The sequence below is a fragment of the Hydra vulgaris genome, chromosome 03 (assembly GCF_038396675.1).
Source record: "Hydra vulgaris chromosome 03, alternate assembly HydraT2T_AEP".
NCBI classification, from domain to species: domain Eukaryota; kingdom Metazoa; phylum Cnidaria; class Hydrozoa; order Anthoathecata; family Hydridae; genus Hydra; species Hydra vulgaris.
Window position 1 is genome coordinate 40,251,600 of NC_088922.1, and position 13,401 is coordinate 40,265,000.

The following is a 13,401-nucleotide window of genomic DNA, read 5'->3' on the forward strand; positions in this document are numbered from 1 at the left end:
TAAAGATAAGTTGAAGATACACAAAAGCGGGATTGTAATCAGTTTTATTGAATTTATAATGATGTTACCACTTATATTGTTGACGCCTATACTTTTTTGGGGCTTAATCGAAGAGACTGCGCATAGTAATTCTTCTTCAGTTAGATTATCATTAGGCATAATATTAGTTTTATTAGAGACTTTTTATTTTTATTAGAGATTTTAATTCGATTGGAAATTGCAAGAATTTCCAATTGAACAACAACAACAAAAAAAACACCAGGAAACTACAGTATGAGAATAGTTAAATCTTAACCAAAGAAATTTAAATTTAAAAATGTTCAACCAAATACGATTTCAAAAAAAAGTAAAAAAAATCTCAAGATGCTGTAAGATATTTTTTGTTTTATGCCTAAAAAGTCAAAGCCCGAGATTAAACGCATAATCCCGGGATTGTTAAGAACCGTTGGGACTACCAATCCTAATTTTGACTTTACCTCACTTAAAAGCTTTAGGGGCTTATTAATTATAAATGGATATTAAAACTCGTATAACTTTGGTTTCTTGATAACAATAACGCTTTGAGTAAGTAAATACACAAAATAGAAAATTACATGAATTGAAATAACATTGAATCATGCACATATTTAAAAATCCTACATAAATATTGAGTCTAGTATAAATAGTAAAAAAGAATAAAATTTTGCATTTGAAAGCCGTAAAAAAGAAAAAAAAAACAAAACAAAATACTAAAAAATTTGTAAAACTATTTATATAATCTAGTCACTAGAAATTATTATTTTGGCAAGAAGGATAAATAAGTTTTGTTTTACGGCATCGTGAACAATTTAAAAAATGTACAGCGCGTATATGTCAATAAGCCATCGAACAGCAAATCTTTAGGGTTTGTATAAAAATACAAAAAGATCAAAGTAATATATGAAATCTGATGTTTTAGATTCAGATAGATAACATCTGCTCTCTGGAGTAGGAATCTGCTGTTACATACTTCTGTGAAAATAAACGTCGGATCTTAAAATTTGATTTACCTAGTTAGTTAAGCGTTATTTTTTTCTCAGAACCTTTTATCTAAAAAGTATAAAATCATTATCTAACGGTTTATACGTTTGTTAACATATTTCTTGCCTTTAGTTATGTACTGTTATGACTTTGGTAAGTTGAGGGAGTTATGTCTTTAGTAATGTATTTTATTAATTGTTGTCTGTATGCTTTTAGATTTTTCTTATGTAGACACAACTTGTAATCGTTCACGATTAAAGTAAAACAGAAAGTCAAAACTCTGGTGACTAAAGCAATGAAAAAGAAAAAGAACGATCAATCAAGCAAAAGAAAACTAAAAAAAAGAAAGAGAAAACAACCAAAGAAATATTTTTAAAAATACCGTGAAAGCATTTAAAAAAACGAAACAAAAACAAAACATTAAATTTTAACATTGAGTAATTTATAGACATAAAATGTATTGTTAACAAATACTTCTTTAAAAAACCTTTGAAATGAAGAGTCACGCTTGATTGCGTCACAAAATCTTGGTACTTTATAAAGTGGATTCAAGTCATGACCGTTTTCAATATCTAGATTTTTTGTCAGCGTACAAGAAGACGACGAATAGCATATGCTATTTTCAAGAATAATATAGTTAGTCCCGTGTTTGCGCAAAATTCGATAAACATCAATAGGAGTTCTTCGGGCGTATATTTGATAAAGCTAAACAAATCAAATTTGAATATATATATATATATATATATATATATATATATATATATATATATATATATATATATATATATATATATATATATATATATACACACACACATAAATTAATAATGATAGTATAAACAAATAAAAATCAAACAAATATAGATAAATTATTTGGATAGTAAATTATTTTAAAATTGATAAAGTTTATACAAAGTATATAACAAAAAGTATATAAATGAAATAAAATTTAATAATAAAAAAAAAGAAAATATTATTTTGAAAATAATATTCAAAAAGAAATAAAAAATTATAAAAATAACAGAGCATAAAATCATTTTAAAATTAAAAAAGATTTATTAGAAAGTTTGCACATACTTGAAAATATAATAGGTTAATATAATTTATCTTCATATTAGGTGATTTGAATTTAGATTGTTTTCTATACCACATCAATAACAACATTAAAAGATTTTAAAATGGCATATTTGAATATATTGTATTTCCTTTGATTAGTAAACCGAGAAGAGTTACCTAATCAAGTGCCTCTTTAATTGATAATATTTAAAGCACTGATATTTTAAACGAATCCTTAATAAAGGCATAACTAAAAATAACATACCTGATCATTTTTCTATTTTCTTTTCTATAAATATAGATAAATAATTACTATTCATTGAAAAACGAGTTTTTTAAAAGCATAATTCTACAAATGATACAGCTTTTTTTAAAACACCTCAAGATGGTTGTTACGTATTTTGAAAAAAACACAATAAAAAAATTTATAGGAGAAACACTTTGTAAAGCGTTTTTTGAAACTAATGATTTTTATGAATTTCTTCATTATTCTTCAAAAATATTTATTCAATAACGTTTGTGAAAAAAATCAACTTTGATTTTTTTACGTTTGAAAAAAAACCTGATGGATTACCTTCTTTTAAAGAGCAGTTAGCTTTAATTGATTGGAGCTTTATTATCTCTTCTGATGAAACAGTTTTAAACTAATAAAACTTTGTATGATATTTACAACACTAATTTCCCTAAAATTAATTTAAATCTCAAAGCGAAAAGTGTTAAACCGTCTTGGATTAAAAACAGTTTTCGGAAGACTTCTAAAACCAAACAAAAGTTACACATTAAATTCTTAAAATATAAAACAAACGAAAATAGGGCTACACTGTTATGGAAAAAGGTGTCCGTTTTTTTTAAAAAAAAGGTTGTTTTTGCAAATTTATGGAACTTTATATTTTTATGAACTCTAAAGATAAATTTATTAGTATTCAATAATTGACTAATGTAATAACTATGTGACTGCCGACTATAAATTATAGTTTATTAAATTTAGAAGTAAGTTAATAAACTGCGCATTTATTTTCACAAGTACAAATTGCAGAGTTTCTTTGTGTTACTTTTATTTACTTTTTTATAATGACTATAAATATAATGACTCGTAAATATAACAAACATAATACTATATTCAATACTTTTTCTAAAACCTTTTGAAAGAGTGTATGGAGGCAGTTCATGAACGAAACCCTGATCGTCAAACTTCAAAAAGGTTTAATATACTAAGAAGTAGTATCCATAATAACATAATAAAATGAATTCAAAGCATAAATAGTGCATTGGTGTACCATATTCACTGATGAGAAGCGTTTATTTTCTACTAGAATAATGGTTTTGTGTAATTCAAAATTTCCATTAGATAAACTTGATGTAAAAATTTTAGTTATTGCTTATTTAAAATTCCAAAATCATACAGTATACAGTACGATTTTTTTCAAACAATATAACTGATGATGATTAGTTTCAAATCTTAAGACATTGTAACATTTAAAACAAATGTTAAAATGAAGAAATCATTCAAGATTTCTTGAATGATTTCTTCATTGTATTATTCACGATGACCCTGGACATAAAAAAGTTGTTATGACACATGAAATGAGGTACCCTGAAAAAATAATTCTCCTCTATGAGGTTTTGTGGATATGATTTAGGAGAAATTTTGCTACCATACACAGTTTTTAAGTTATTTATCTAAAAGACATGGTTAAAACATGTTTAAATGATTTCTCAATTTAATAGAACCAAACTTGGCTGGTTTTATAAAGTCAGTTTTGAGAATATTTAGACAATTTTCCCTCACATTTGAACAATAATGTTAATAATGTTTGTAAAAAACATAAATGGAGGTAGTGATGTGAAAAAATAACTCAAAATTGAACAAGGAAAATCTATTCGAGCAGATTATGATAGTGAAACAAAAATAGCATCTGAAAGATAAAGTGAAGTTGACTTAATGCTAGACAAGAGGATGTTTTCTATTTATATTAACTCTTGCTGTTTATTTTTTTTTCTTAAAAACTAATTTTTATTGCTTGTATCTATATTTTATATTAATCAAAATATTACATGCTTTATCAAAATTGGTACAAAGTTTTTTATATTTTATTTTTTTATTTTTATATCTTTTCTATCTTAGTTCTCGTGCAACTTTGTTTAAGGATATAATTGATGGAAAGCCACAAAAGATTGAACTTCTGACTAATACAAATTGAGAGAAAGAGCTGTTAAGACATCCAATATCTCTATTGAGATATTGGATGTCAGTACAATTTTAAGTAAATGAAAAAGTAACTTTAGTTACTTTTTCATTTATTTAAATAGTTTTTTTTGTTGTTGATGAAATTAAATTATATTTAAAAATGTTTATTTATTTTTAGAGAATCATTTATCGTGCGTAAAAAGTGGATACTTATTTGTTTTAACAATTTATTTCAAGTTCGTTAGTCAGCACAACAGTGTTTATTTGTAAAAAAACTGGTAAAGTCGTCAGCAGCACTTACAAAATACAAAACAATAAAACTTGCATAACAACTTTATTTTAAATAGTTAAAGTGTTCTTAGCTTATGATATTTGTTATAGCATAACATTTACTTGTATATTTATAGTCTTAAAGTATTTGAGTTCCTCAAGAATCGATATTAGGACCTCTCCTATTTCGAATATATATCAATGATCTATCCAAAGCTTGTAACCTAATGACAAATATATTTGCTAATGATTCTAACTTATTTCTCTCTAATAACTTATTTCTCTCTCACAATGACATTATGACACTTTTTAGCAACATGAACATTGAAGTTGTCAAAATTTCTGAATGGTTCATATTAAACAAACTATCATACAATATTGATACAACTAAATGGATGCTTTCCCTATAATTAAAAAGCACCTGTTGCCTAGTAAATTGTCTTTTCTAATATGATTATTAAGAGTTTAAGTGACAAGAAAAATCTTTCCAACAAAAATCTTACATGGTAAACCACATTGCAAACTTGTGCAGTAAAATTTTGAAGAGTATAGGTATTTTAAACAAAACATAAAGCTATCTTAATAAATGTGCATTAATTATATTAATTGTTAATTTATTTTGATACTAATAATACAGCCAGGGGTAGCACTAACTAAACTGTCTAGGTTTATTTTTATTAGTTTTTATTAGTTTTATAATAATAGGCAACAAAAGCATGTACCTTATAAATTTCAAGGACCATTTTGCTCAGACCAAGTCTCTTTCATATGAAGTCAAAGCTCTCAATATATATGAACTAAATGTTTTTAATATTCTTTGTTTTATGTGTAAATGTAAAACCCATTAATCAACTGTTTCTTTTTGTAACTTGTACTTACAAAGAAATAGAAATAAAAATTTTTTAAGGAATGATAGTTTATTTTGATAACCATTTTCTGAAACTAATTTTGGAAAATTATATATTTCAATTCATAGACTATTTTTATAAATAATATATTTTTATGAAATTATATATTTAAATGCTACTAAAGATTTTTCTCAAGAACATAATTTTTATTCCTTTTAACGAAATCATAAAAAGCTCATTTTTTCAATTTAAAATATACTAGTATACATTTAAATAGTTGAAAATACCATTTTCTTTTCTTTTTCTTTTATATCAACAGTTATTTAATATGAATTTAATATCTATAATCAACTATGTAATTAATACTTTATTATAACTTTTTTAAATTTAAATATTAATGTATTTTTTATTAAAAAATATTTATTTAACATTTTATTGTTAGCAGCTCTCCGTGATAAGACCTAATGTTCTTCTTTGAGTTTTTGTAATAATATCTAATGTTCTTCTTTGAATTTCTGTGTTCTTTATTTAATGTTCTTCTTTGAATTTCTGTGTTCTTTATTTAATGTTCTTCTTTGAATTTCTGTGTTCTTTATTTAATGTTCTTCTTTGAATTTCTGTGTTCTTTATTTACTTGTTACTATTTTTCTTTTCTTTTTAACAGAATCTTTATTTCTAATTATTTCTTTTTTTACATTTGTATATAAATATTTCTAATATACATATTAAAAAAAAGGCAGAAAGTAACAAAACTTACATAATAACAGCTCATGTAACATAAGTAGCTGTGAAAATTTTATTTGTTATATTGAATATATGTTTAGATATACTTAATAAACAATTTTTAAATTTTAACACTGCACATAAAAAATTTTTTTTTTTGAATAAAGTTATCATTGATAAATTTTCTTACTTCTAAATCATCATATGACATAGAAGTAAGAAGTATCTTATGGCACTTAATATAAAGTTTTCTTCAAAATTTTTTTGTCTCATTGACTAATGTTTTAAAGCAACATAAGTTTTAAAAAAGTAAAAAAAGTTAAAAAAGGTATACAAAAAAAATGTAGGAAGCCATTTTTAAGAATAAACAAAACAGATTATTAAACCTCTTTTGTACGCTGTCTGAGAAATTTATTTTCGTAATGTGGATGATTAGTAATTGGACGACTTGTACAAAGTTTTACACCAGCTAATAACTGCATAGTACCAGTAAATGAAGATTCAGGAGGAGTAGAAGTGCTAAACAAGTAATATACTGATAAGTTATGAACAAAATAAAAAAAACTAATATACAATAAGTTTTTTCTTTTACAAATGATTTTGAAATTAAATATTTTGAAAAATGGTTAAAATAAATGAAAATATATAACTTTACTTTATCCAATTCATAAGAGCAACAGTGTCTGGATCATTGAACTGAAATAAATTTGACAACTCTTCTTTCATCCCAGGTAGTTTCTAAATATTTATAAAAAAGAATAATAAAAATATTACTTTATTTATTTTATATACATTAACCTTTCTTTAATATATATTTTGTAGATTAGACTGAATAGTCATGCTACTACTAAAAAGAATAAAAGGTTTATGAAATCTTCTTTACCCGAAATATCATTTTTATGTCAGTTTAAATTTTCCTTCACCAAGACTTTCACCGCAGCTAAAAAGCTGCACCTGCCCTAACATCAGTTTAACCTCATGATCATGTGACCTGCCCCTAACATTTTAACCTCACGATCAGAACAATATTTACATATTTTTAGTTGAATTTTTATTTTAAATTGGTTTAAAATATTTTATAAATTGCTAATTGCCATTTTACAGTTTTCCTTGTTCATTTCTTATATTTTGAAATAAGAATTTAGAATTAGAAACTCCTTTTTCAGAAAAAAAGAACTAATAATTAAAAAAAAAAAAAACTTTTTTAAAAAAAATATTAGATTAAATATTATATTAATAAAAAAAAACGACCATTGCATTTTTCAATTACTTTAATGAAGCAGTGAAGTAATGAAATTTATCAAATAATATAACTGAATAATAATAATAAAAAAAATTAGATTAACAAACCTTCTGTACTAATAGTGCAAGAATAATAATGGGTGCAGAATGGTTGATAAGCCAGATCTAAAAATACCTTAATTCTCATTAAATAAGTTAAGAACCACGAGCAAACTTTAATAATAAACTTGCTTCAAATACTTTTAATACTATTCAAATTATGTTTTACATTTACAAGTGCTATACACTTTTTCAACTTGTTTATCCAGACAGCAACCTTACTTACCAAGATTTATATTTTGGAGTTACATATTTGAGATAATTATAACAATAATTTAAAATTATTATAAAAAAAAAGCAAACAAAATTTATTATCAATTTATACATTAATAGGAATAAAAAACAAACAATAGTTATTATGTCCTAATTCTTTTTCATGCATTGCATCATGTATAGCCGATGTTCCGCTGCGATGTATAAATGTTATATATCAACAACGTGCATATGTGCTGTACAACTATGTAAATATTTGCTTTACAATTTATCTTATTCTTTTATTAATTATTATCTTATTAATTCTTCTTTAAGAAAATACTTGAATATATTTAAGTCATCCATATCCTCAAATAAAATTATTATTAAAACATGATTAGGGTGTTACTGAAAAAAAAAAAAAAAAAAAGCAAGCCAGCATCTTTATGTTTTATATCTGCTGACTTGATGCTCATGTTGTTGGACTTGATTATTCCATCATGAATTATTTGTAGAAGAAATGTTTTGCAACTCTAAAAAAATTCACAACTGTTCTTGTGATGTGTGCTGGCCAATACAAAAATTGCAAGCATTTTTCAAATTTAGGCCATCATACTAAAGATTTTTAGAAGCAATGCAAATATAATTTCTTTATGACATCACAGAGAAAATCATTGTGTGATGGAAATAGTGGAACAGTTAAAGACCTTTTTTTCAGTGCTAGTCAATGAAAGCCCAATCAATATATAAATTCTGATTGCTAAAAAAATGTTCAATTTTTCTAAAGATAACATATTTGGCATCCACTTCTTGTTTATAAAAGATGAAGATATTTTTTCAATGTTAACTCATCTTTCTAAAGCCAAGAAAGCCACTACAGACAAGGAGGCTACTTAATTGTGGTTATGATCCTCTTACAAAATTAATACAAAAAAAAAAAATAATAATAATAAAACCAACAAACCCTAATAATAAACTCCAATAATAATCAGCAAGTATAAATAAAAATGCTAAATTCACAGAGAACTAAAAATAATTATTAAAAGTAAAGAACTTGGACATAAAAAACAATATACCAGAAACTGCTAATGAAAAAAATAAAACTGAAAGCAATGTTAGAAAAAAAAAGAAAGAATGCAACCAAAACTTTATAGTGTTAACAGTAACAAACTGACTTAGCAACATCAAAGGAAGAAAATACAATAGGAATAAAGTCATAAATCAAGGCCTATATTGGATTAGACATATGTGCGTCGAGAATATCTGATTTTAGACTTTACTCTTATTACTAATTCTTTATATATACACTTGCTAATCTTTATATAATATATACACTAAGGTCCACTTAGTTACCAGTATTCCTATTATCTAAGAATTTTTTAAGATGACAAAAATGCACTACTCTAACATAAAAAACACATTTGATGATGAATACCATATTTCATATTATATTTAAAAAAATATTTCAATATAATATAAACTGATATTATTAACATATTTGGTATTCAAGCTATAATATTCAAAGCAAAAAAAACTAAAAAAAACAACAAATTAAAAAAATAAATAACTTTTGAATTAAAAAACAACAACACAAAAACAAAGAAAATAGTAATTGTTGCTTTTAAATGTTTTTTGTTTCTTTGAAAAATACTTAAGGTTTCAATAAAAATAATAATACTCGAGGTTCTAATAAAAATAATAATACTTAAGGTTTTAATAAAAATAATAATACTTAAGGTTTTAATAAAAATAATAATACTTAAGGTTCTAATAAAAATAATAATAGTTAAGGTTTTAATAAAAATAATAATACTTAAGGTTTTAATAAAAATTATAATACTTAAGGTTTTAATAAAAATTATAATACTTAAGGTTCTAATAAAAATAATACTTGAGGTTTTAATAAAAATAATAATACTTAAGGTTTTAATAAAAATAATAATACTTGAAGTTCTAATAAAAATAATAATATTTAAGGTTTTAATAAAAATAATAATACTTGAAGTTCTAATAAAAATAATAATATTTAAGGTTTTAATAAAAAGTAAAAAATACATACAAAAACATTGTTGACTTTAAACTTTTCTAACAACCATTTCCAAGCTTTTTCGTTGCAGAACAGACCAGCTGCTACAACAGTCATATGTGGAAACCATAAAAATTTCATTCTCTGTGTTGACAATGCCAAAACAGCATAAAATATATTAAGAATAACATTGAAAACAATCTCAGGATGATTGTACAAAACACCTGGGGCTCCCCTAAAAAATTGATTTTAAAATTAATTTAAAAATTCGGCTAAATAAAAAAACTCTAAATTCTTTTAAAACAATTGTTAGTGCTAAAACTATTCTGCAATAATTTTTCAAAACAATTTTTATTAAATAAGATTATATATATATTTAGATAAAAAATTCATTTGAAGTAATTTATTAAAAGACAGAAAGATAAAAAACAAAAAGAAAGTGCACAAAAGAACTCAAGAAAGTAAAACTTAAGAAAGAAGAACAATAAATAAATTTGGAAATGATTACAGATAATAATTAAATTACTTCTCTATTGATTTAACTTTGATATAATAAACATAATAAACTATCAACTTTATAACAAACTAACAACATTATACTAACAAATAATAAGTACATTAAAAAAATGTATTTTACAAGTGGAAAAAAAACACATTAACAAACCCCATACATATTGATACCTTAAAGCACCAAAGTGCTATGTCCGCCTAGTTTTAAAATCGAGATATAAGTATCCATGAACTTGTTGTAAAAAGCAAAATCTTTCAATTGTAAGATTGTACTTGGTAAAAAAAAAACAATTTTGTATTACTTTATTTTAGTTTAAACAATTATGATTAATTACATATTAATTCCCATTAAATAAAAATTCACAGTTATTTACTTTACTTCGTTTATGATACACAATATTCATACCGATTCAAAAAAAAACAAAAACATCAGTTTCTTAGTAATAACAGCTTTAGAAAACATTAAAACTTCTTTTTACGTTTACCAGAAATTTCAAAAGTGGACATATATCAAGGTATCAATATATCACCATATTAAAAATCATAAAAATTGAAAAAAGAATACATAAAGTTAAGTCATTTTAAACAAAAGAAAATAAAAAAAAAAGAGAAAGCTTTGCAATCCTACTTCATCATAAGTACTAAATCAGCAGTTCTTTGATCAAAACTGATCAAAGAAGTACTGAATTATTATCTGGATTCTCCATTATTTTCTGACTGTCTTGAATTGAGGAAAAAATTGCAAAAACAGTTCAAGTAGTGAAGCTAAGCCTTTGCTAAAACGCCAAAATAAATTCTTAAGAGGTTTCTGACCCCTCTATCAACACCAACTGCTGGAGATATACTAATCAATAATGGAAATAGACTTGAACCAAAAAATCTCAAAAACCTTGTTTTGTAGAGAAAGCCAGTTATTAACTTTTTTATCATCATTTATGATGACAATTAATTTATGTCATCATTTTAATCAACTCAGCTGAACATTTAAATAATGTTAAAATTGAACTTTTAACATATAAAAACATTTTTTATACATTTCGTAAAATTATTTTGATTCTGGCCAAAATTTTAGAATAAGTTTTGGTAAAAACCAAAAATTTAATTTCAATTGTAAAATTGTTCAAAGAAAATTTTGGTTGATTTTGGCTTTACCATATTTTCTGTTTTAATTAATCATTAGCTCAATGAATAAACCTTTACTTTTATAATGGGCATGATACCTTTTTGAAAAGATTTTAGCCATGATAAGTTGATTAACTTCATCTTACACATGGTTTTAGTGATTCTTTTAAAAAGGGTAAAAAACCAGAAATGTTTCCTTACTTCAAAATTGTAAAAAATAAATAAATAAATCGTTTTAATCCAAAATATCCATAAATCTCATGCTGTTTTCAAAGTGTACTTCATCCTTTATATAAATATTTTTTGACATTTCAATATAAACATCTAAAATTAAAAATTTTAGATGTTTATATTGAAATGTCAAAAAATCCAAATATTTTTTAAATTATTTGGCTTATCAATTAAAATACTTGGCTTATCAAATAGAATGTCATTTTACTTTTTAATCTGTCAAATTAATAATTCTGTAAAAAATAAATTTATGATTCACCAATTAGAAAAAAAATATAAATTAATTTTCAAAATACTTGAAAAAATGATAAATATTAGAAAAACAATAAAAAAAGGAATAAACTAACCTCAGTGACTCAATATAAGATACCATCAAACATACTAAAGCAATAATCATGCATATAAAATAAACAGGAAACAAATAAACCAATCCATCTGTTAACTCAGAGAATGGCATAAAATCAAACCCCCCATTGCACAAATACAACCGCACATCAAAATCCCTAAAAATAAAAATTTTTAACACTAATTCTTTTTTAGTGTAAATAAATGGTGAATATGTTTAAATTGCATTTGCTGATAAAAATTTTTTTATCTCACCATTGCAGTTACTTATGTATAAGTGCTTTTATTTACTTACATAATAGAATAATCCTGATAACCAAACTTTGTCATCACAAACTTATAGACATGAGTGTCTGATTCAACTTTTGCTAATTTCTAAAAAAAAAAAAACATACCTTTTACTGCATACTTAGGTAAACATGGCATATGTTGTTTACACATAATACAAGCTTTTAACTAAAAATTATTATAACAAGAAATCTTGAATAGAATATGAAAAACATGATACCATTATTTGATATTTTCTTTTTATATCTAAAACGATATTAGGATTAAACATTTTCTATAAATGCGCAAGTTGTTTTCAGGAACTTTTTTTTAAAAATAAATTTATTTGAACAAAACATTTTAGTCTACTAAAATTCTCTTATTCAAATAATTTTGTGATTGAAATTATAAAAAAGAAAAAATTTAAAAGAATTTTAATGCTCAATAATTTAATTGTAGCGGGATAATTTAATTGCACTGGCTTCTGAAATACACAGTGGCATAGCGAAGATCATTCCTGAAAGTTAAACGTATATCTAGCTACAGTAACAATATCAGTTTTAAAACAGTGCAAAAATAGAAACATTCTATTGCAAACTTTAAACCAAAAATTTAATTATAAAAAATTTAAATTAAAAAAAAAAAAATTTTTACTTTTGTTTAAGGAAACTTTTTTCCTAAAAAAAATAATTTTAGCATATATTTAAATTAAAGGAAATATAATTTGATTAATGAGACCAAATTTTTTTGTATTTTGCATTTTAGTAGTATATAGGCTTGATGGCAAATACTGATGATTACTAGTATCAATTAAAAAAATAGAAACCCTGATTTGCATCTATATTTTGAAATATCTTCCCAGAGTTTTTCCTTATAGCAATTATGTTTTGAATTCTTCTCCACCTCTTTTTTTAGGCCTGGAAATATTGTGTGATTTAATGTATTTTGCTATATTTTTCATTCTAGTGCTTCTGATTTGAAATATTGAACAGAATGTTTCTGCACAAACTTTTACTAAGTTGTTGACACTTGATATGTTTAATCAAAAGTTCTAGTTATTTTAATTTTTTCTAGTTGTTTAAAGATGCATCGAACCTTGAGTTGATTTTAAGTAAAATTATCAAATAATGCTTTAATTCTATTGCTTGATAGATTCAGAGCTTAACAAACTTTGTTAACATGTTTAAAAGAGATTAACGGTTATCTACCACATGATGAAATGATGTCACATTTATTCTTATTTTTTTTTCAATTTTTGGAATTTCTACTTTTTTTATCCTTTT

The 13,401-nt window shown here is 23.8% G+C and overlaps 1 protein-coding gene across 4 annotated transcripts in view; it reads right to left on the minus strand.

Moving 5' to 3' along the window:
• Positions 1 to 584: 584 nt before the first annotated feature.
• LOC100198867 (protein C-mannosyl-transferase DPY19L3) overlaps positions 585 to 13,401 on the minus strand; it is a 48,275-nt gene continuing 35,458 nt past the window's right edge. For 2 of the 4 annotated variants that reach the window (XM_065793204.1, XM_065793203.1), the window contains 7 exons: positions 12,147 to 12,226; positions 11,854 to 12,009; positions 9,677 to 9,878; positions 7,435 to 7,491; positions 6,740 to 6,822; positions 6,471 to 6,603; positions 585 to 1,704 (listed from right to left, as the gene is read on the minus strand). In XM_065793204.1, the coding sequence (XP_065649276.1) occupies positions 1,420 to 1,704; positions 6,471 to 6,603; positions 6,740 to 6,822; positions 7,435 to 7,491; positions 9,677 to 9,878; positions 11,854 to 12,009; positions 12,147 to 12,226 (996 nt within the window). In that variant the 3' untranslated portion in view covers positions 585 to 1,419. Of the gene's footprint in view, positions 1,705 to 2,320; positions 2,345 to 6,470; positions 6,604 to 6,739; positions 6,823 to 7,434; positions 7,492 to 9,676; positions 9,879 to 11,853; positions 12,010 to 12,146; positions 12,227 to 13,401 lie in introns of all 4 variants that reach the window. The other 2 variants (XM_065793206.1, XM_065793205.1) reach the window with 2 other exon arrangements.